Here is a 23408-nt window from a genome sequence, read left to right on the forward strand (position 1 = left end):
TAAATAGATGTAGCCCGAGCCGCGAGCTGGTCGAGGACTGAACACTTCTCTTCATAATGTAAATGATCCCCGTGTCCTCCACACGTGCTGAGAGTTGTTCACGCAGCTTCTGTCTTCCCCCACAACTTTCATCCCTTTGGACCCGTCCATCGGCAGGATAAATATTTGTACAGATTACCTAAACTTCCAGTAAGTCACTGATATAACACACATACAGTAGTTTGACAGATTTCCACATTTATGCCATTGTTTGCTTTTACTAATGCTGTTTGCGCATATGTTCTCTGGTAAGGATTTTATAGACACTTTAAAAAAAAGTTACAACGAAATTTAAGTAAACCAATAAAACATTCATACAGGTATRACATTTCCATATTTGCTTTCTACTTTAGTAGGCTACACTGCACTATACTAGGCTACACATGTAATACTGTTTTTCTTCCTATTCTATTTCTGTCACAATTATGTTATTGTGTTACCTTTTGCCAGTCCTGTTTTTTTAATCGTCTGGTATTAATGGTTTCGGCTTAATGCCGTGGGAATGAAAGTCATGTGGATTCTGCTCTCAGATCTCGAGTTCTTCACATTCCATCTTGTGAATTAAACCCAGGAGAGTCTGATTGGAACAGGCTAATTATTCATAGATTTCACATCTGTCACTCGGTCGCGTCATAACATTATTATGAACGTTCTCCAAGCCGCCCTCTACCGGCGGTGTCATTGTGGTGGCCTAAAGTGGTTATATACCCAGTCAGTCATTCTGGATGGAGGTAACTACTGTTTTTGTAAATTACACTATAATGCCTGGAAATACGATGACATTTCAACATTTGTCAAATATTTAGTAGGAAACCACTTTGTCAGCATTATCATGTCGTCAAATTGACTTTAGACAGATGGCAACGTTGTCATTAGCTAGCAAAGTTTGTCAATACTGCATCTACAGTCAATTTGGTGACATCAAAATGATGACAAAAGGTTTTTCTACAAATTATTTGCCTCCATTTGAATGTCATTGTATTTCCAAGCAACTGTAAAGATTGCAGTCAAGAGTGCAGTATAACTACAGTATGCTGCAAATACTGCATCCAAAATAACACCGMTTTTTTTACTGCAGTAATTTTGCAGTATAACTGCAGTTAGAGTGCAGTGCTATTACTMCATCCAAAATACCACAGCCGACTGCAATTACGGAACTTTTACTGCAGTTTCAATATTTTTTTGTAAGCCACTCATTGACAATGCATTGAGTAGAATGCTCTGTCAGGCACCAATCGGTTCAAGACGAAAGTTCAAAACAATTTTGTGACTACATGCAACCCATATCTATTCACGATAGTTMCGTCTATTATAGGCATTGGTTGAAGCTCGGCGATAAATTGAAATCTCCGTATCATCATATCTAAGAAAATATGACACCAGTCTCGATGACAATTTGCAAATCAACTTGATTGGAGGTACACAACACACTCCACACCTTTCGTCATCAGCCGTCCGTCAGTTACCGAGAACCACATACCAGATTTTTAATAGGGTCTTTAGCAATTGAGTTTTAAGAATAGTGTAACGACCCTGGGTTTATAAACGCAGAAATCGACTCTGCCGCTCGAGCATGCTTTTGCGGCACAGTCGATAGCGCGCCGGACCTCGGTCTAGAAGGTCGAGGGTTCGAGACCTGCTCCCTGCTGTTTCATTACAGTATGTCTTGCGCCTACCTAGCTCAAATTCTAGAGGTCAGATTAAAACCACACTATAGCGTCCATAAAGTGACCATTCGATTAAAAAAATACCGGATTGACAAAATTAGCTGCTTGCCCCATGCTGCCAGTCATAAGAAGTGTTTACGAACAAACCTAGGCTACTGTATAAAGATAGTTTGAATACCACAATGTAGCTGAGGTTAATCAATAAATGCAAACAGATATTTTGATTATCTAGGTAGCTAACTAGCTAATGTTACCTAGCTACAAAGTACAGCAGCTACTGTAGGCTCTGTAAACTAGCTAGCTAACAAACAGGCAAATAAAGGTACATAGCCAATGAATGTGATTTTGTTTTGATTAGCTAGGTAGCTAGCTAGCTTACGTTATACAAATCAGATGAGCGCTAATGTTGGCTAGTTAGCTAACCAACAAGCGAGGAAAGCTATCTATCTACACTGCTCAAAAAAATAAAGGGAACACTTAAACAACACAATGTAACTCCAAGTCAATCACACTTCTGTGAAATCAAACTGTCCACTTAGGAAGCAACACTGATTGACAATACATTTCACATGCTGTTGTGCAAAGTAATAGACAAAGGTGGAAATTATAGGCAATTAGCAAGACACCCCCAATAAAGGAGTGGTTCTGCCAGGTGGTGACCACAAACCATTTCTCAGTTCCTATGCTTCCTGGCTTATGTTTGGTCACTTTTGAATGCTGGCGGTGCTTCACTCTAGTGGTAGCATGAAACAGAGTCTACAACCCACACAAGTGGCTCAGGTAGTGCAGCTCATCCAGGATGGCACATCAATGCGAGCTGTGGCAAGAAGTTTTGCTGGTCTGTCAGCGTAGTGTCCAGAGCATGGAGGCGCTACCAGGAGACAGGCCAGTACATCAGGAGACGTGGAGGAGGCCGTAGGAGGGCAACAACCAGCAGCAGGACCGCTACCTCCGCCTTTGTGAAGAGGAGCACTGCCAAGAGCCCTGCAAAATGACCTCCAGCAGGCCACAAATGTGAGGTGTCAGTATATGGTCTCACAAGGGGTCGAGGATCATCTCGGTACCTAATGGCAGTCAGGCTACCTCTGGCGAGCACATGGAGGGCTGTGCGGCCCCACAAAGAAATGCCACCCACACCATGACTGACCCATCTCCAAAACCGGTCATGCTGGAGGATGTTGCAGGCAGCAGAACGTTCTCCACGGCGTCTCCAGACTCTGTCACGTCTGTCACATTGCTCCTGTGCTCAGTGTGAACCTGCTTCATCTGTGAAGAGCACAGGGTGCCAGTGGCGAATTTGCCAATCTTGGTGTTCTCTGGCAAATGCCAAAAGTCCTGCACGTGTTGGGCTGTAAGCACAACCCCACCTGTGGACGTCGGGCCCTCATACCACCCTCATGGAGTCTGTTTCTGACCGTTTTGAGCAGACACATGCACATTTGTGGCCTGCTGGAGGTCATTTTGCAGGGCTCTGGCAGTGCTCCTCCTTGCACAAAGGCGGAGGTAGCGGTCCTGCTGCTGGGTTGTTGCCCTCCTACGGCCTCCTCCACGTCTCCTGATGTACTGGCCTGTCTCCTGGTAGCGCCTCCATGCTCTGGACACTACCTGACAGACACAGCAAACCTTCTTGCCACAGCTCGCATTGATGTGCCATCCTGGATGAGCTGCACTACCTGAGCCACTTGTGTGGGTTGTAGACTCCGTCTCATGCTACCACTAGAGTGAAAGCACGCCAGCATTCAAAAGTGACCAAAACATCAGCCAGGAAGCATAGGAACTGAGAAGTGGTCTGTGGTCACCACCTGCAGAACCACTCCTTTATTGGGGGTGTCTTGCTAATTGCCTATAATTTCCACATTTTGTCTATTTCATTTGCACAACAGCATGTGAAATGTATTGTCAATCAGTGTTGCTTCCTAAGTGGACAGTTTGATTTCACAGAAGTGTGATTGACTTGGWGTTAAATTGTGTTGTTTAAGTGTTCCCTTAATTTTTTTGAGCAGTGTATATTTTGCCATGTAAGGTTTTTCTCGCATAAGGCTGAAGTCATGTGTAAACTGCTGATGTAGACACTTGCGTATAATCGGAGCACAAACAAACTAGCGAACGTCCTTGGCTGCTATGATATCCAATTAACTTTAGCTAGCTAAGTAACCTTAGTCAACGTAGATTTGTAACGTTAGCTAACGTGTATGGCCAGTTCATGCACCACAATAGATTATACTTTCTTACACAAAACTTAACTAGTTAGTTAACATTAGTTATGTTAAGTTTAAAACCACCACATTTTGGGAAACTGCCACGCTGATCACGTTKATTTGCATTGCACAGGCCAAACTACAGTAACGTTAAAACGAGGTAGCCAGATTTCAGACAGGACAAACACTGCAGTTAGCTATGCTATATTTCCTTGACTAAGAACATCCAAGACCACAAAACAAACCGTAGCCAAGGAAACAAATTGCTTTGTTTAAGAAACAGTAAATTAGATATGTAAATTAGATATGTTGAACTGCATATAGTAAATGGTTGAACTCAAAACTAAACTAACAAGTATAAACAAAACTTTAAGCTACACATTATTTTGACAGAGGTAATGAACTGTCCATTGATCAGCACAGCAATTGATAAAACAGGACCATGTTTTGGTCCTGTTTTATCAATTGCTGTGCTGATCAATGAGCTTATGTCAATATTACACAGATAAGTTAACAGTTACAGAAATCAGAAATGCAGACAGGCTCTATCAATCTGAGCTACTGTGTCCAACACACCACCACCTGTGTTTATGTTGGGTGCCTACTGACCAAAAAAAGGATGTTATGTTTTTTTTTGCTAAAATAAAGGTTTAAGGAAATGCACCACATGCAGTACAACTCACATTATTGTGGAAGCACCTCCTCTAAGAGTATGAATTAGGTTGTTTGAGAAGGTTTGAATCCTAAGGAACCTGCCTAACAATAGTTTGAAGTACAATACCAACATAGCTACTTTAGTAGGTCAAAGCTATGTGCTGGAAAACCTTGGTAGAGCATTGTGGTGCACATGTGAATTTCCTGACTTTTTTGGCTTCAGACCAATGCCTATTCTCACTTAAAATGTAGTTTCTTGTTTTTAATAATGTTCTATTGATCAGTAAGACCACATAGTCAACTCTATAGGAGTACTAGCCAAACTATGCACTACAATTAAGAGGAACTACCAAAGGTGTTTCCAGACGCGTAATTCCAGTATGTTGAAATGCCTTAATCTATGGTGATGTCATGATGTCTCTGTTCCTGTCTGCCCAGTCTCTGAAATGATGGAGAAAAGACAAGCGGATTCACAGAACACTGTGGTGGAGGACCAAGAGACATGGCATGAGCTAGCTATAATGGACCCAGTGGACAAACCACACCTAGTACATAAGGTAAAACACACCCATTGCCCATGTCAGTGAATCAGGCTAAGCTCTCTTGTGAGTAGGAAAAGCTTTTTCCGAGGGGAAATATGCCGTGTGAATAGGGGCACTTGTTTAATTAAAAGTTGTCCTGCTTACCCTGTTGCTGTTATTAGTCATTTCAACTGGTTGTGACTCAGACAGAATGTGAACCGTTTGTTTGCATTTAAGCTACCACCACAGAAAACCAACTATATAGTCAGTTAGTTGTTTGTCGGCCATACATTGCTGTAGTATTACTGTGCTTTAGAAGAGGAAGCTTAGACACATTTCCCGGCCCATTTCCCAGAATCAGAAAGCTCTTTGTTTCCCTAGCAGTGGATGCGATCACATGCAAGTTCAAATGCAGCTCATGGCAGTTAAAAAATACGTAATCAAATGGTTATTGTCTACAATATTGCAGATGTCATCAGAGGATTGATTACATAGCAAGCCAGCGAAGCAAGGTAAAATATAGCTAGATAAAGCCAGAAGAAGAATATACCTGTTGAACATAGCTATGGTTGTTTTCATGGTCATCACTCACTCACTGTTAAGTTTGTCAAGGTTCCGACTGTAGCGTTAGCTATTGTTCTACAGACATTTTTGGTCGGTGAATGCGTGCCCATCAGTCGAATGTGACGTTGCCTCTCCTCTCCTCCCGAAGGACTCAGAGGACCAGGAGGCTCTGTTGTTGAACGGGGCTAAACATCCTGAACATCGCCCTCTGTTGGTCTCCTTTGCCCTGGAGGAGTTTGAGTTTCCCTCCAGCGTCTGTTTAGAAGAGATGCCCCTCTTCCCCCAGTGGCACCTACCCCTCAAACTGATGGCCATCTTGATGGCGCTGACCTTCCTGTACACTTTTATAAGGGATGTGCTGCAGCCCTTTGTGTCTCAGAGCAGGAGTGACTTCTATAAGATCCCTATACTGGTGATGAATAAGACCCTGCCATGGACGGCCATATCTCTGCTTGCTCTGGTCTATCTGCCTGGGCTACTGGCTGCCCTGCTACAGCTGTACAGAGGTAGGCTACACACGCATACACATACTGTATGTATGGAGGCAGGGACACACACACACACACACACACACACACACACACACACACACACTCTCTCTCGCAGGCATGGACACACACAGAGACACACACAAACATGCAGGTAAGCACATACATCTACACCTAAGTATGCTCAAAGTCCTAAACTTAAATTTTCCCATTGCTATGTGCTACACGTGGACGTTTTTCCTTTGAGACTTAAGGCGTCTGCATGCTTCCCAGCCGAAACAGTTCTGAAGAGTTTGTGCATATATTATGATGACATTTTGTGACGTTTTTGTTCGTTTTGGACTTATGTTGGCTGTTCTGGCACACAACCTGTTTTCTGGAGGCAAGCCGAAGTCTATGCCCCTTCATCGATGATTGGTCAAGAGTAGAGATTCTTCAATAAAGTCTTAGTTGTCATTAACATTTTTCGTTGTGAAATAATGCACCAAACATCTTCGTTAGATGTAAAATGTTTTCTTGTTTTTCAAGCGAAGGTCTTTTTAAAGGAGTATGCGAGCACACTCGTTCAGTTCGTCTAGCCAACTTCGGCTAGCCGCCAACCAAAGCATGCTGATGCCTTTCCCCCTACACCACTGGGCCGCCAGTGTTTTATGTTAATGTTACCTCTAGTGGTATTATATCAGAAGTGTGCCACTAAAGACCTATGGCAAGCAGAATCAACAACCTCTGCATCATTCAAGACTGTTGCTTTGTGAGAAGGTGTTAAAGTTCACACTTAGCAATTGTTATGTAAATGACATATGAACAGTTCAAATCAAAGTTTATTCGTCGTGAACACAGATTTGAAGATGTTATCGCGGGTGCAGCTAAATGCTTTTGTTTCTAGCTCCAACAGTACAGTAAMACCTAGACATAAAACAAATTCAAACACAATACACACATAATCCAGAAATAAAATAAAAATCCAAACATGCGTTTACATTTTCTAGACGCTCTTATCCAGAGCAACATACAGTAATGAGTGGACACATTTTAATATTTTGTTTGTACTGGTCCSCCACGGGAATTGAACTCACAACCCTGGCATTGCAATTGCCATGCTCTACCAACTGAGCCACACAAGATGTCAAAGAAGTTAAAGCAGGTCTGCCGGGGGCCATGAGACACAGGTGCTGGCCTGCATAGATGGAAACTGAACATTTTGAAAAGTGAATTGTCAATGGAAATGCACGATTAGGCCTACTACCACAAACAATTGAATTTGAAAGTCATTGGAGTGCACAGTCATACACATACTCCCACAAATACACACTGACATGAAATCAGTGCAGTGAGACACACAGTTTGCATAAGCGCAGTCAGAGTGGATTTATTTACTTATTTATTTAAGTTTAGAGAATAAATTGAATCCTATTTATAGTTGTTATGAATTAGCCCAAGGTTGTCTCTCCCTGCAGGAAGGTCTACTCATGTCTGCCTGGCAGAAGAACCTCAACATATTGTGTATCATTGGGTCAACACCAACACTCTAGTCAAAAAATGTTCCGTTGACCTTACTACCCCCCCCCCCATCCTTGTCTGACCCTTCCCCTCAATCTCCCCTCCCCCTCTTCATCTCTCTCTCTCTCTTCTCTCTCTCTCTCTCTCTCTCTCTCTCTCTGTCCAGTCACTATTCATAAGGGTAATTGGAGCCTTGCAGTGTATAAATATAGGTTGAGGTTTCCTCAGTGCAATGCAATTGTAGGGGGTTGAAAATATGCAGCCAGCCACAATGGAAGCAAGGTTCATAGATAGGATAACACATGGGATTTTTTGGGGCTTCGGTTTCTCTACAATAAAGGTTGATGGATCATATGAAAAGTACTGAAGTTAGTCAATATTCGGGTTCCAGTGAGAGCCAGACAGCCAGGATGTGGCAACCTAGTGTCAAACCAGAGCTAGGGTGTTGGTTTTGACATGATGACACACATTATCTTGAGGTTCTTCTGCCAGGCAGACGAGATGTAGATCCACCACGTAAAAACAACTTTCCCAGACAACTGTAAGCCTTTTGTAGCCTGACAGTTTGTCAGACATTTTAAAAATGTGTTGAGAAGCACTACTAACCCCCCCCCCCTCTCTCTCACACACACACACACACACACACACACACACACACACACACACACACATCCCTCTGTCAGGTACCAAGTACAGCAGTTTCCCAGGCTGGTTGGAGAGGTGGATGTCTATGAGGAAACAGCTGGGCCTGCTAGCTTTCTTCCTAGCAGCACTCCATGCTATCTACAGCCTCTGTTACCCTATGAGACGCTCCTACAGATACAAGCTGCTCAACTGGGCTTACCAACAGGTAGATGGCTACTGGCTAGACCAGGCTTGTATCAAAAATCAGAAAATGTCATTTATTTGTATAACTTGATATGCGTTTTATACTATGATGAACAGYAGGCTGCTTATTTCAGCAATATGGCATATATTCAATCAAACTCAATCAATCAAATGTATTTTATAAATTCCTTTTTACATCAACAATTGTCACAAATGCTTATACAGAATACCCAGCTAAAACCCCAAAGAGCAAGCAATGCAGATGTAGAAGCACGGTGGCTGGGAAAAACTCCCCAGATAGGCAGGAACCTAGGAAGAAACCTTAAGAGGAACCAGGCTCCCTGAGGGGTGGTCAGCTGAGCTCCCTGCCATCCAGGACCTCTATACGGTGTCGGAGGAAGGCCCTAAAAATTGTCATAGACTCAAGCCACCCAAGACATAGACTGTTCTCTCTGCTACCACACGGCAAGAGGTACCAATGCACCAAGTCTGGAACCAACAGGACCCTGAACAGCTTCTACCACCAAGCCATAAAACTTCCAAATAGTTAGTCAAATAGTTAACGAAATACAGTGCCTTGCAAAAGTATTCATGCCCCTTGGCATTTTTCCTATTTTGTTGCGTTACAACCTGTAATTTGAATTTTTATTTTTATTTGGATTTCATGTAATGGACATACACAAAATAGTCCAAATTGGTGAAGTGAAATGAAAAAAAGAACATGTTTCAACAAAAAAATTACGGAAAAGTGGTGCATGCCCCCTTTGCTATSAAGCCCCTAAATAAGATCTGGTGCAACCAATGACATTCAAAAGTCACATAATTAGTTAAARAAAGTCCACCTGTGTGCAATCCAAGTGTCACATGATCTGTCACAGGATCTCAGTACCTGTTCTGAAAGGCCCCAGAGTCTGCAGCACCACCAAGCAAGCGGCACAATGAATACCAAGGAGCTCTCCAAACAGGTCAGGGACAAAGTTGTGGAGAAGTACAGATCAGGGTTGGGTTATAAAAAAAGATCAGAAACTTTGAACATCCCACGGAGCACCATTAAATCCATTATTAAAAAATGGAAAGAATATGGCACCACAACAAACCTGCCAAAAGAGGGCCGCCCACCAAAACGCAAGGATCAGGCAAGGAGGGCATTAATCAGAGAGGCAACAAAGAGACCAAAGATAACCCTGAAGGAGCTGCAAAGCTCCACAGCGGAGATTGGGGTATCTGTCCATAGGACCACTTAAAGRCGTACACTCCACKGAGCTGGGCTTTACGGAAGAGTGGCCAGAAAAAAGCRATTGCTTAAAGAAAAATATAAGCAAACACGTTTGGTGTTRGCCAAAAGGCYTGTGGGAGACTGCTCAAACATATGGAAGAAGGTGACACTAAAATGTAGCTTTTTGGCCATCAAGGAAAACGCTATGTCTGGCACAAACCCAACACCTKTCATCACCCCGAGAACGCCATCCCCACAGTGCAGCYTGGTGGTYGCAGCATCATSCTGTGGGGATGTTTTTCATCGGCAGYGTCWGGGAAACTGGTCAGAATTGAAGGAATGATAGATGGCGCTAAATACAGGGAAATTCTTGAGGGAAACCTGTTTCAGTCTTCCAGAGATTTGAGACTGGGATGGAGGTTCACCTTCCTTCAGGACAATGACCCTAAGCATACTGATAAAGCAACACTCGAGTTGTTAAGGGGAAACTTTTAAATGTCTTGGAATGGTCTAGTCAAAGCCCAGACCTCAATCTAATTGAGAATCTGTGGTATGACTTAAAGATTGCTGTACACCAGCYGAACCCATCCAACTTGAAGGAGCTGAAGCAGTTTTGCCTAGAAGAATGGGCAAAAATCCTAGTGGCTAGATGTGCCAAGTTTATAGAGACATACCCCAAGAGACTTGCAGCTGTAATTACCGCAAAAGGTGTCTCTACAAAGTATTGACTTTGGGGGGGTGAATAGTTCTGCATGCTCAAGTTCTGTTTTTTAGTCATATTTCTTGTTTCACAATGAAAAATATTTTGATTTTCAAAGTGGTAGGCATGTTGTGTAAATCAAATGGTACCCCCAAAAAATCCATGTTAATTCCAGGTTGTAAGGCAACAAAATAGGAAAAATGCCAAGGGGGTGAATACTTTCGCAAGCCACCGTAGCTACCCAGACCATCTGTATTGACCCTTTTTGCACTCTTTTAACTCATCACAWATGCTGCTGATACTGTTTATTATCTATCCTGTTGCCGAGTCACTTTACCCCTACCTATATGTATATTATCTACCTCAATTACCTTGTACCCCTGCACATCGACCCAGTACTGGTACACCATGTATAAAGCCAAGATTATGGGATTTTTTTTTTAATGGGAATTTTGGGAAAGTTACTGGAATTTTGCAACCTTAGATAATCACAATTATATTAATCAATCAAATGTATTTATTAAGCCCTTCTTACGTCAGCTGATGTCACAAAGTGCTGTACAGAAACCCAGCCTAAAACCCCAAACAGCAAGCAATGCAGCTGTAGAAGCACGGGGGCTAGGAAAAACTCCCTAGAAAGGCCAGAACCTAGGAAGAAACCTAGAGAGGATCAGGCTATGAGGGTGGCCAGCCTCTTCTGGCTTGTGCCGGTGGAGATTATAACAGAACATGGCCAATATTTCAAATGTTCATAGATGACCAGCAGGGTCAAATAATCAATAATCACAGTGGTTGTAGAGGGTGCAACAGGTCAGCACCTCAGGAGTAAATGTCAGTTGGCTTTTCATAGCGATCATTCAGAGTATCTCTACGCTCCTGCTGTCTCAGAGAGTTGAAACAGCAGGTCTGACAGGTAGCACATCTGGTGAACAGGTCAGGGTTCCATAGCCGCAGGCAGAACCGTTGAAACTGGAGGCAGCAGCATGACCAGGTGGACTGGGGACAGCAAGGAGTCATCAGGCCAGGTAGTCCTGAGGCATGGTCCTAGTGGCTCAGGTCCTCCGAGAGAGAAAAAGAAGAAGAAATTAGAGAGAGCATACTTAAATTCACACAGGACACCGGATAAGACAGGAGAAATACTCCAGATATAACAGACTGACCTAGCCCCCGACACATAAACGATTGCAGCAAAATACTGGAGGCTGAGACAGAGGGGTCGGTAAGACACTGGGCCCCGTCGCACGATACACCCAGACGGGGCCAAACAGGCAGGATATAACCCCAGCCACTTTGCCAACCCGGATAGGAAGATCACGTCAGTGACTCAACCCAATCAAGTGACACACCCCTCCTAGGGATGGCATGGAAGAGCACCAGTAAGCCAGTGACTCAGCCCCTGTAATGGGGTTTGAGGCAGAGAATCCCAGTGGAGAGAGGGGAACCAGCCAGGCAAAGACAGCAAGGGCGGTTCGTTGCTCRAGTGCCTTTCCGTTCACCTTCACACTCCTGGGACAGACTACACTCAATCATAGGACCTACTGAAGAGATGAGTCTTCAATAAAGACTTAAAGATTGAGACCAAGTCGTTGTCTCTCACATGGGTAGGCAGACCATTCCATAAAAATMGAGCTCTATAGGAGAAAGCCCTGCCTCCAGCTGTTTGCTTAGAAAATCTAGGGACAATTAGGAGGCCTGCATCTTCTGACCGTAGCGTACGTGTAGGTATGTACGGCAGGACCAAATCGGAGAGATGGGTAGGAGCAAGCCCATGTAATGCTTTGTAGGTTAGCAGTAAAACCTTGAAATCAGCCCTAGCCTTAACAGGAAGCCAGTGTAGAGAGGCTAGCACTGGAGTAATGTGATCAATTTTTTTAGTTCTAGTCAAGATTCTAGCAGCCATGTTTAGCACTAACTGAAGTTTATTTAGTGCTTTATCCGGGTAGCCGGAAAGTAGAGCATTGCAGTAGTCTAACGTAGAAGTGACAAAAGCATGGATACATTTTTCTGCGTCATTTTAATTTATAATATGGTAATCTCTCCATCAGGTCCAGCAGAACCAGGAGGACTCATGGGTAGCAGATGACGTGTGGCGTATGGAGATCTATGTCTCCCTGGGTATCATGGGTTTGGGTCTCCTGGCTTTATTAGCCATCTCCTCCKTTCCCTCCATTTCTGACACCCTCAACTGGAGAGAGTTCACCTGGATGCAGGTGAATCTTTTGACCCTGAAAAATAAATAATGATGTCTGTRTGTATGTCCTTCCATCCACCCGTCTGTCTGCCTTTCTATCGATGACTTAAGTGGTCAGGGTTTCCTCTCCAGTATCTATTTATCTCTGTTTGTGTCAATGACCCTGAATTTCACTGTCAGTCTGTCTGTTTGGCAGTACCCGTGGAACTGTCTCCTTGTTTACCAATTGTAAACCTTGTTTATCCTGTTGTCTGTCTGTCCGTCCGTCTGTCTGTCTTTTCTTAGTAGCTGTTGACAGGCCTCCTTTTTGTTTACCTGTCTTCTGGTCCTTCCGTCCTGCAGAGGAGTCTGGGATATGCTGCCCTGGTCCTGTGTACAGCCCATGCTCTGGTCTATGGCTGGAGGAAGTGGGTGGAGCCTAAGCACTARGTGTGGTACACCCCTCCATCCTTTATCCTGGCCTCGCTCCTCCCAGCCACCGTCCTATTGGTCAAGGCTGTGCTGCTGCTGCCTTGCCTGGACCGGAGGCTGGGGCAGATTCGTCGAGGCTGGGAGAGTCCCCGCCCCCCAAGGGGAAGGGGAGTGACTGAAAAAGACTCGCTCTGAAAGATGACACGTCAAAACCTGGGATGCAGCATTGACGATTGATAAATTGTTTCAATTTTGGGATAAGACCGGAAGCTTGGTCTCTGGACCTCAAGGAGAATCGGTGCTGGTTGATGGGCAACATAAAGTGGCCACTGCACAGTTCCACTCTTCTGCTTATTATACAGATATCTGAGGTGACATACTCTGTAGTCTACACACAGTGTGCTTACTGAATTGATGCCTTGAGAACATAGCCTGGTTAAGCAGACTGACCGCTGTGCTCATGTTTTGTTTAATTGAGATATTGCAAGATCAGACTGGTTTCACAAGGCTACTGAGGAAGCTCAGTTCAGTTGAAGGTAAAAGTAAAACGAATGACCATCTTGTGGCATGTTTGCACCCAGTCAGGGAAACATGGAGAAACCAAAGCCTGCTGCTCTTAGACATAAATTCTATAAGTAAGTAGTTAGTGCATAGTAATGTTATTTAATGTCAGACTAGACAATGGCTGTAGACAATCCCTGTAGACAATGTAAAATGTAGTGCATTATATAGGGAATAGGGTGCCATTTGGGAAGCAGCCATTGAGAGCATCATCATAATTCCGATTTAAGTAGGCCCATGACCATTTATATGAATGATTTCGAAGCTTACTTTGTGCTTGTTTTCAACTGTGTTTTCTCTGGCGCTAGAACATCCATTAGAATATATTGTATTAGAATATGTTGTATCAAGACAGCAGCAAAAGGTGCTGAAATATCCCAAAATGCAGTTGAAGGTAGAGGAAGTACCCTCAGTTTCACTCTGAAATAAAGATTTGAACAGGATGAGAGTTCAACTACTTGCCCTTTCATGACTACAGTTCACTTTTGACATTCACAATTGTTATTTTTTTTTAAACACATGACTCTAGTTCTTTGTCTAACTGAGTACCAGAGTCAAAGAGGTAATTGTTTTAGATGAATGCGTCTAGCTGTACAGTGACACTCTTGTTTATAATTCTTGGTCTGTGCCCTTCCTCGTTCCACTTTATTTTGTTCCACTTTATCCTTTGGATAAACATGGTGAAGATGTTGGAGAGATAATGCATAGATGCATAGTAATTATACTTTGTTTATAATTACTTCTGTATTCTTTGTAATTTCTAATGTATAAAAACGTGAGTAATGTTTAAAAATATGACTTTATCCTATTCTAACTGGTACTTGGCCCGTTTTTGTATGGCACTGTTTAATCGGAGGATGCTCAACTAGTCCTTTTCTTTCATCAAAATTCAAACTCACATGGGATTTAGCCTTTGCAAATGAATGATACTACTCCAACACGGAAATCCTAAAAGGATATGATCTGTGTCCCTAACTGAAGGAGACCTCGTTTTGAGGACATAGTGTAAACGGCAGTTACAGATCTACCTGCGTTGCATTCGTGCGTGGCACTACCTCCCCTTTGTGCGTGGTGTGAGGCTCGTCGCTGGTACGTGCTCTGCCTGCAAGACAGGAATCCGCTCAGTGTCTGTATGCATGACAGCGCTGCTGAGCCGAAGCACAGCCACAGCCAGATCCTCCTAGGAGAGAGAGGGAGGGGAGTCCGACAGACAGACCTGTGGCGATCAGCTGGCTGGATGTGTGTTATTCGTGCAGTGGTGTCCTTACCAGCTCCATGAAAGGTATGGCTGTAACCTTGCGATTAACGGACGAATTTGCACACTCTTGACACGCAGCCTACAATTTACGTACATTCACCTGTGAGCTATAGTAGGCTGTATTTGTAAAGCGTAATAATGTTTTACATTGTATAATGGAGTCTGAAGCGAAATAATTCCTCTGCGATGTGGAGCCTGGTTATTCTGCACTAGCAGCAATCTATTCTGGATGAGATGAGTCATATTGTCTAAACCTCGATTGGCGGGATTATTTTTCTAACGTTAGGAATACAAGGTTTACTGTGAATTAATTTTAGCATATTGTAAATTGTTAGTGGTAATAGTTCTACAGGTTAATACATCGCACATTTTACGAGAAGATATTTCAAAGTCACCAAAGGACATATTGTGACATGCTAGTGCCGTTCAAAAATGTTGAATGTATAGATTATACAGTATTTCTCAAAATATGTCATAGGTTAGATCATTTAAAATAATATGATCTCTATATGATAAGATTACATTGGTGACATATTTTGAGAATTCTTTTTTTTATAACCTGAAAGCAACCTATAGCCTACCATACTAATTTTTAATATCACGTTGTAGTTGGTAGTGTAGTCGGTTAATATCATTTTAATAATATATATAATATATTTTTTGGCTGGTTAGACATACTGTACATCAACCACATATATTAGATTCCACCCTGATTTTTCTAATTCGATTTAATCTACAATTTGCAGGCAGTTAGATAATTTAATATAACCAATTAAGGTCCCCAAGCTTTGCATCATCATAATGTGTTCCCGGTATTAAAACGTCCAGACCACCAAAGAAGGAACCATCAGCATCCCAAACCTATAACACTCTGCAATGAATGTCTCCAGTTTGACTGTACTTGGCCTAACAAGCTGTTGCTGCATCCTGCAGAGTAAAAGGGAGGAATTCCTTCTTGATAGGCTAGGGAACCAGGCAGCTGGGTGGATAGATGTTACCAAGGGTACTTACTCTCTTCTGGTAAGAGAGCAAGCAAACCGCAGTTCACACAGTTGGAGGCAATGTACTACACAGTGTATTTTTAATCTTATAATGTAAAGTTATAGCCAGACACCATCTATCTCTATGCTCAAAAATCAAGTACTGTACATAACTATCTAACCATATTCCACCATCCTAGAACCTGAGACGTCCTCCTAAAGGACAGGAGAGGTCTGGAGCCTCAGGATGGACACCATCTCCATGCTGGGCAGCGGCTGCAGCAGCCCGGCTTACACCGACACAGCCCACCCTACCACCCCCTCCCTGTTCCTCCCCAACGGGGTGAGGAAGAATGGCCCCAGGGACCCTCCTCCCCACAGTCCCCTCCACAAGCCTGTTATAGCCATCCTGGGCTCGGGTGACTTCTCCAAGTGCCTGACCATCCGTCTGCTCCGCTGTGGCTTCAAAGTGGTGGTGGGGAGCCGCCAACCCAAACGGGCCGCTGAGTTCTTCCCTCATGTTGTTGATGTGACCCACCATGAAGACGCTGTGGGTAAAGCTTCTGTGGTTTTCCTCGCTATCCGCAGGGAGCATTATTCTGTTCTCTGGGACCTCAAGCATCTGCTGGCAGGGAAGGTGTGTGTGTTTGTGTGTGTGTGTGTGTCAGGGGATTGGGTTGTGAGCAAAAAGACACATTTCCATTCTTCTTCTTCTTCTTCTAAGGTTCTGGTGGACGTGAGCAACAACCGCCGTGTGAACCAGTACCCTGAGTCCAATGCTGAGTACCTGGCCTCCCTGCTCCCAGACTCTACAGTTGTGAAGGGCTTTAATGTCATATCTGCCTGGGCTATGCAGTCTGGACCCAAAGATGCCAGCAGACAGGTAAGATGGAAGAAGAGGTCTGTGTCCCAAAGGGCTCTGCTCAAAAGTAGTGAACTATTTAGGGAAAAGGGTGCCATTTGGGACACACACAAGGTTAATTTCAGGATTTACTTATTCAGAATTAATTCAGGATCAAACAATGTCCCACTCTTTAACTCATTGCACAGTTAGTCATTCATTTTTAACTTCTAAATATTGTATTGCATAAATAACGCATAGCGACTTATGACTAAATTAGTATTTTTACATAAATAGAATGTCTCCCCTGGTACAGACTTGTTGCAGGTAACAAACCACTCAGTCTATTAAAGTTGGACCCAGAATTGAATCTGCTGAAATAACAGTGTTGGCAGCCAAGGCAGTATAGATGTTGACCTGTCTGTCTAGCATGGTTCCAGATCTCTTTCTGCTGTGGTGCCAAACTGGCTAACATCCGTTTACAGAGAAATTAAATGGCAGCATCAGACTCTGCAACAGGATCAGCCAAATGGCTGCTGATAGTCTCTAAGCATCCATTGTCCTAACACTCGTTTGTTGTGATTTTTTTGGACAGCAGCTACCTCTCTCTACATCATTCTCAGTTGTTCAATGTCAGTTGTTACAAACCATTGTTGTTGACACAATCTGATTGGCTGACCTTTCAAAGAGGTGCACTGACATTCTCCTCAATACATCCCCTCCCCCTACGGCATGATGATGTCATATGCGGGGGACAGATCAAACATGATTATGACATATCGCATATCAGGGTAAAGTCACTGCACCCTCGTCTTTATTCCTATGATATCCTCACTAGAAGGAGTGGCAGGCTACTGAGCTGGTTAAAGCATTAACAGTCTGGTCTGTGCTTGCCTGGGAGGGAGACTAATTCCTCCAAATATTATGCAAGGATTATAGTGAGACTCTACAGCTGAGAAGAACATTTTACGCTGCCATCCTTCTTCAAATAAAACCATTCTGGTCACGCACGCACGCACGCACGCACGCACGCACGCACGCACGCACGCACGCACACACACACACACACACACACACACACACACACACACACACACACACACAGTAAATACACACAGTAAATTCAATTAACACAATTGGGACAATGAAAAAACAAGCTCGATATTATGAACCAGGGAATCAGATTGTGTTTGTGTCAGTCACAAGGGATAGAAACAACCACATCCATGTTTTCCTTTTACATAATTATATCTGCTAATTATTTGTTATTTCATGCCTATGATTGACAAGATGAGCCTTCCCCGAGGTTGTTTAGAAAAAAATGTACACTACACATTACATCACATTCACAATACATGAAATGCACATTGACCATGTCATACATATTAGATTGATTGACTATGTCATACAAATTAGATTGATTGACTATGTCATACATATTTGATTGATTGATTGATTGACTAACTGATTGACTACCTTGATTTATTATTGCTTGATTACCCATTCCTCAAGGTGTACATCTGCAGTAACTCTGTAGAGGGCAGACAGCAGATCATGGAGCTGACCAGGCAGCTCAACTTCACCCCAGTGGACATGGGAGCCCTCTCCTCCTCCAGAGAGATTGAGAACATGCCCCTGCGCCTCTTCCCCGACTGGAAAGGCCCCGTGCTAGCCACTGTGGCTCTCTCCATCTTCTTCTTCGCCTATTCCTTTGTCCGGGACATCATCCACCCGTATGTGAAGAGCAAGCAGAGTGACTTCTATAAGATCCCTATAGAGATGGTGAATAGGACTCTGCCCACAGTGGCCATAACACTACTCGCTCTAGTCTACCTGGCTGGCCAGCTAGCCGCGGTCCACCAGCTGTACTATAGGACTAAGTACAGGAGGTTCCCTCACTGGCTGGAGGGCTGGTTACAGAGCAGGAAACAGCTGGGGCTGCTGAGCTTCTTCCTGGGGTGTGTCCACGTTCTCTACAGCCTCTGTCTACCCATGAGGAGGTCAGAGAGATACCTGCTCCTCAACATGGCCTACCAACAGGTGGGTGATGGACAGAGGAAGGGAGGGGGAGAGAGAGTTAGAGAGAAAGGGAGGGGGAAGGGGAGAGGGAGGGTGTGTGTGTCAAATCAAAATACTTTTTATTGGTCGCATACACATATTTAGCAGATGTTATTGCGGGTGCAGTGAAATGCTTGTGTTCCTAGCAACAACAGTGCAGTAATATCGAACAATACACTCTAAAAGTAAAATAATATAATTAAGAAATATAGAAATATTAGGACGAGCAATGTCTGAGTCCGGAGTATAAGTACAGTGGGGCAAAAAAGTATTTAGTCAGCCACCAATTGTGCAAGTTCTCCCACTTAAAAAGATGAGAGAGGCCTGTAATTTTCATCATAGGTACACTTCAACTATGACAGACAAAATGAGGGGAAAAAATCCAGAAAATCACATTGTAGGATTTTTAAGCAATTAATTTGCAAATTATGGTGGAAAATAAGTATTTGGTCAATAACAAAAGTTTATCTCAATACTTTGTTATATACCCTTTGTTGGCAATGACAGAGGTCAAACGTTTTCTGTAAGTCTTCACAAGGTTTCACACACTGTTGCTGGTATTTTGGCCCATTCCTCCATGCAGATCTCCTCCAGAGCAGTGATGTTTTGGGGCTGTTGCTGGCAACACGGACTTTCAACTCCCTCCAAAGATTTTTCTATGGGGTTGAGATCTGGAGACTGGCTAGGCCACTCCAGGACCTTGAAATGCTTCTTACGAAGCCACTCCTTCGTTGCCCGGCGCGGTGTGTTTGGGATCATTGTTATGCTGAAAGACCCAGCCACGTTTCATCTTCAATGCCCTTGCTGATGGAAGGAGGTTTTCACTCAAAATCTCACGATACATGGCCCCATTCATTCTTTCTTTTACACGGATCAGTCGTCCTGGTCCCTTTGCAGAAACAGCCCCAAAGCATGATGTTTCCACCCCCATGCTTCACAGTAGGTATGGTGTTCTTTGGATGCAACTCACCATTCTTTTGTCTCCAAACACGACGAGTTTAGTTTTTACCAAAAAGTTTTATTTTGGTTCATCTGACCATATGACATTCTCCCAATCTTCTTCTGGATCATCAAATGCTCTCTAGCAAACTTCAGACGGCCTGGACATGTACTGGCTTAAGCAGGGGGACACGTCTGGCACTGCAGGATTTTAGTCCCTGGCGGCGTAGTGTGTTACTGATGGTAGGCTTTGTTACTTTGGTCCCAGCTCTCTGCAGGTCATTCACTAGGTCCCCCGTGTGGTTCTGGGATTTTGCTCACGTTTTTGTGAATATTTTGACCCCACGGGGTGAGATCTTGCGTGGAGCCCCAGATCGAGGGAGATTATCAGTGGTCTTGTATGTCTTCCATTTCCTAATAATTGCTCCCACAGTTGATTTCTTCAAACCAAGCTGCTTACCTATTGCAGATTTCAGTCTTCCCCGCCTGGTGCAGGTCTACAATTTTGTTTCTGGTGTCCTTTGACAGCTCTTTGGTCTTGGCCATAGTGGAGTTTGGAATGTGACTGTTTGAGGTTGTGGACAGGTGTCTTTTATACTGATAACAGTCTAACAGGTGCATTAATACAGGTAACGAGTGGAGGACAGAGGGTCCTCTTAAAAGAAGAAGTTACAGTCTGTGAGAGCCCGAAATCTTTGCTGGTTAGTTGTAGGTGATCCAAAATACTTATTTGTCCCGAGCCATAATTTTGCAAATAAATTCTAAAAAATCTACAATGTGATTTTCTGGATTTTTTTCCCCTCTTTTGTCTGTCATAGTTGAAGTGTACCTATGATGAAAATTACAGGCCTCTCTCATCTTTTTAAGTGGGAGAACTTGCACAATTGGTGGCTGACTAAATACTTTTTTGCCCCACTGTATACTGTATGTATATATACAGCACAAGTCAAAAGTTTGGACACAACTACTCATTCAAAGGTTTTTCTTTATATTTACAATTTTCTACATTGTAGAATAATAGTGAAGGCATCAAAACTACTAAATAACACATATGGAATCATGTAGTAACCAAAAAAGTGTTAAACAAAATGCATTTTAATTAACAGATGTGCATTGTTAAAAGTTAATTTGTGTAATTTCTTTCCTTCTTAATGAGTTTGAGCCAATCAGTTGTGTTTTGACAAGGTAAGGGTTGTATATAGAAGATAGCCCTATTTGGRAAAACACCAAGTCCATATTAAGGCAWGAACAGCTCAAATAAGCAAAGAGAAATGACAGTCTATCATTACTTTAAGACATGAAGATCAGTCAATCTGGAAAATGTCAAGAACTTTGAAAGTTTCTTCAAGTGCAGTCGCAAAAACCATCAAGCACTATGATAAAACTGGCTGTCATGAGGACCGCCACAGGAAAGGAAGACCCAGAGTTACCTCTGCTGCAGAGGGTAAGTTCATTAGAGCTAACTGCACCTCAGATTGCAGTCCAAATAAATGCTTCACAGAGTTCAAGTAACAGACACATCTCAACATCAACTGTTCAGAGGAGACTGCTCGAATCATGGTTGAATTGCTGCAAAGAAACCACMACTAAAGCWCACAAATAAGAAGAAGAGACTTGGGCCAAGAAGCACGAGCAATGGACATTAGACTGATGGAAATCTGTCCTTTGGTCCAAATTTTAGATTTTTGGTTCCAACCGCCGTGTCTTTGTGAGATGCAGAGTAGGTGAACAGATGATCTCCTCATGTGTGGTTCCCACCGTGAACCATGGAGGAGGAGGTGTGATGGTGTGGGGATTCTTTGCTGGTGACACTGTCAGTGATTTATTTTGAATTCAAGGCACGCTTTACCATTATGGCTACCACAGCATTCTGCAGCGATATGCCATACCATCTGGTTTGTGCTTAGTGGGACTATCATTTGTTTTTCAACAGGACAGTGACCCAACACACCTCCAGGCTGTGTAAGGGCTATTTGGCCAAGAAGGAGAGTGATGGAGTGCTGCATCAGAWGACCTGGCCTCCACAATCACCCGACCTCAWCCCAATTAAGATGGTTTGGGATGAGTTAGACCGCAGAGTGAAGGAAAAGCAGCCAACAACTGCTCAGCACACAGTGGCTTGCGAAAGTATTCACCCCCTTTGCCATWTTCCCAATTTTGTTGCCTTACAACCTMGAATTAAAATATATTTTTAAGGGTTGTATCATTTGATTTACACAACATGCCTACCACTTTGAAGATGCAAAATATATTTTATTGTGAAATTAACAATAAATTAGACAAAACAAAACAGAAAACTTTAGCGTGCATAACTATCTTAACTATTACATTTTTGCCCATTCTTAAGGTAATTGGTTGCACCACTTCAGGTAATTGGTTGCACCAGATKTTTTTTAGGGGCTTCATAGCAAGGGGGGTGAATACATATGCACGCACCACTTTTCKGTTTTTTATATTTAAAAAACAAAAATGTAAACAAGTTATTTTTAAAATTTCACTTCACCAATTTGGACTATTTTGTGTATGTCCATTACATGAAATCCCCCCCAAAATCAATTTACATTACAGGTTGCAATGCAACAAAATAGGAAAATGCCAAGGTGGATGAATACTTTTGCAAGGCACTGTATGTGGGAACTCCTTCAAGACTYTTGGAAAATAATTCCTCATGAAGCTGGTTGAGAGAATGCCAAGAGTAAAAAATWAAGAAAAACCCTTGAAAGAGTAGGTGTGTCCAAACTTTTGACTTGTACTGTATATGTAATGGGATGTACAGACAATATGGACAGTATATGGATAGAACATTTAGTATATCTGAAGAATAGTGTTTGTGTCAGGTCAAAGACACCCTTCATAAATGCTGTTGTTTATGTAATTGAGGTCTGTAGATGTTTTATCAGATTAAGTTCACTTTGGAATCGTGAATCAGCAACAATGCAGCAACACTGTAACCGTTATGCAGTTTTATTCTCCTCTATAATTCTAATCTTGAGAGTGACCCACATTGAAGTGATTGGATGTTTGGCCTCAGAGTGACTCATCTATTTGTGCTGTGGCTCCTGAGGCATGGCCATAAACAACACTTACGACAGCCAGCCAGCTGCACTGGGAAGACCACAGAGGGACAAACAGCATGCACATACTGTAGATCCTTCGGTTACCATATAGTACACATCTTCTTCTTCACAAACGAATTGCAATGCATCTTTTACTGATGGTGTTCCTCCTTGTTCATATAAGTGAAACTATAAGCTATGTTCTCACTCCAATTGGGTATTGTGAACAACATACATATTGCAGTTTATGTAACGGTTGTACATCCAAAATGTTCCTGCAACATTTATCTACTGATCTATGTGGCTTATCTGCATCTTCACCGGTTTAATCTCAGTTTATTCATTCACGTCCTCATTTGACCTTCATCTGTCTCTTACTGCAACCCCCTTCCCAGCATCCTTCATTCTCACGCACACACAAACCCTTCTAGCTGTGTGTGTCTGTGTGTCTGTCGATCCAGGCCACAGCATCAGCTGCACTCTCAAGCACATCTCTCGCTGTGTGTTTTGCTTCTCAAACACACCTCTGGCTGTGTGTGTGAATCCAGGCCACCTCACCCTGTCAGCCTGTCCTCTAGTTCAGGCCTGTTAGACCCATATGGCATCTGAGGTGCTCCTGCAGTTGTATTGAAATAGCTTGATATGCCGCATGCGGTTTTGCTTTATTTCACCTTGTGTGAGGCACACACACACACACACACACACACACACACACACACACACACACACACACACACA

General features: G+C 43.1%; 2 protein-coding genes across 3 annotated transcripts in view; both read left to right on the plus strand.

The window, feature by feature from the left end:
* Window positions 1-100: 100 nt before the first annotated feature.
* LOC111973372 (STEAP family member 1B-like) lies at window positions 101-13992 on the plus strand. Of its 2 annotated transcripts, none has more exon segments than XM_024000716.2 (6): window positions 101-189; window positions 4997-5115; window positions 5792-6149; window positions 8315-8481; window positions 12421-12585; window positions 12855-13992. In XM_024000716.2, coding segments are annotated over 5 exon segments (1119 nt in total). In that variant the 5' UTR covers window positions 101-189; window positions 4997-5004; the 3' UTR covers window positions 13173-13992.
* A 635-nt stretch (window positions 13993-14627) lies between these two features.
* The window catches only part of LOC111972582 (metalloreductase STEAP2), a 10830-nt gene continuing 2049 nt past the window's right edge, over window positions 14628-23408 (plus strand). The window contains exons 1-4 of the mRNA XM_023999596.2: window positions 14628-14820; window positions 15977-16413; window positions 16501-16659; window positions 18130-18657. Coding sequence (XP_023855364.1) covers window positions 16024-16413; window positions 16501-16659; window positions 18130-18657 — 1077 coding nt within the window. The 5' untranslated portion in view covers window positions 14628-14820; window positions 15977-16023. The remainder of the gene's footprint in view (window positions 14821-15976; window positions 16414-16500; window positions 16660-18129; window positions 18658-23408) is intronic.

Source organism: Salvelinus sp. IW2-2015, linkage group LG14 (assembly GCF_002910315.2).
Source record: "Salvelinus sp. IW2-2015 linkage group LG14, ASM291031v2, whole genome shotgun sequence".
Classification (NCBI taxonomy): Eukaryota; Metazoa; Chordata; class Actinopteri; order Salmoniformes; family Salmonidae; genus Salvelinus; species Salvelinus sp. IW2-2015.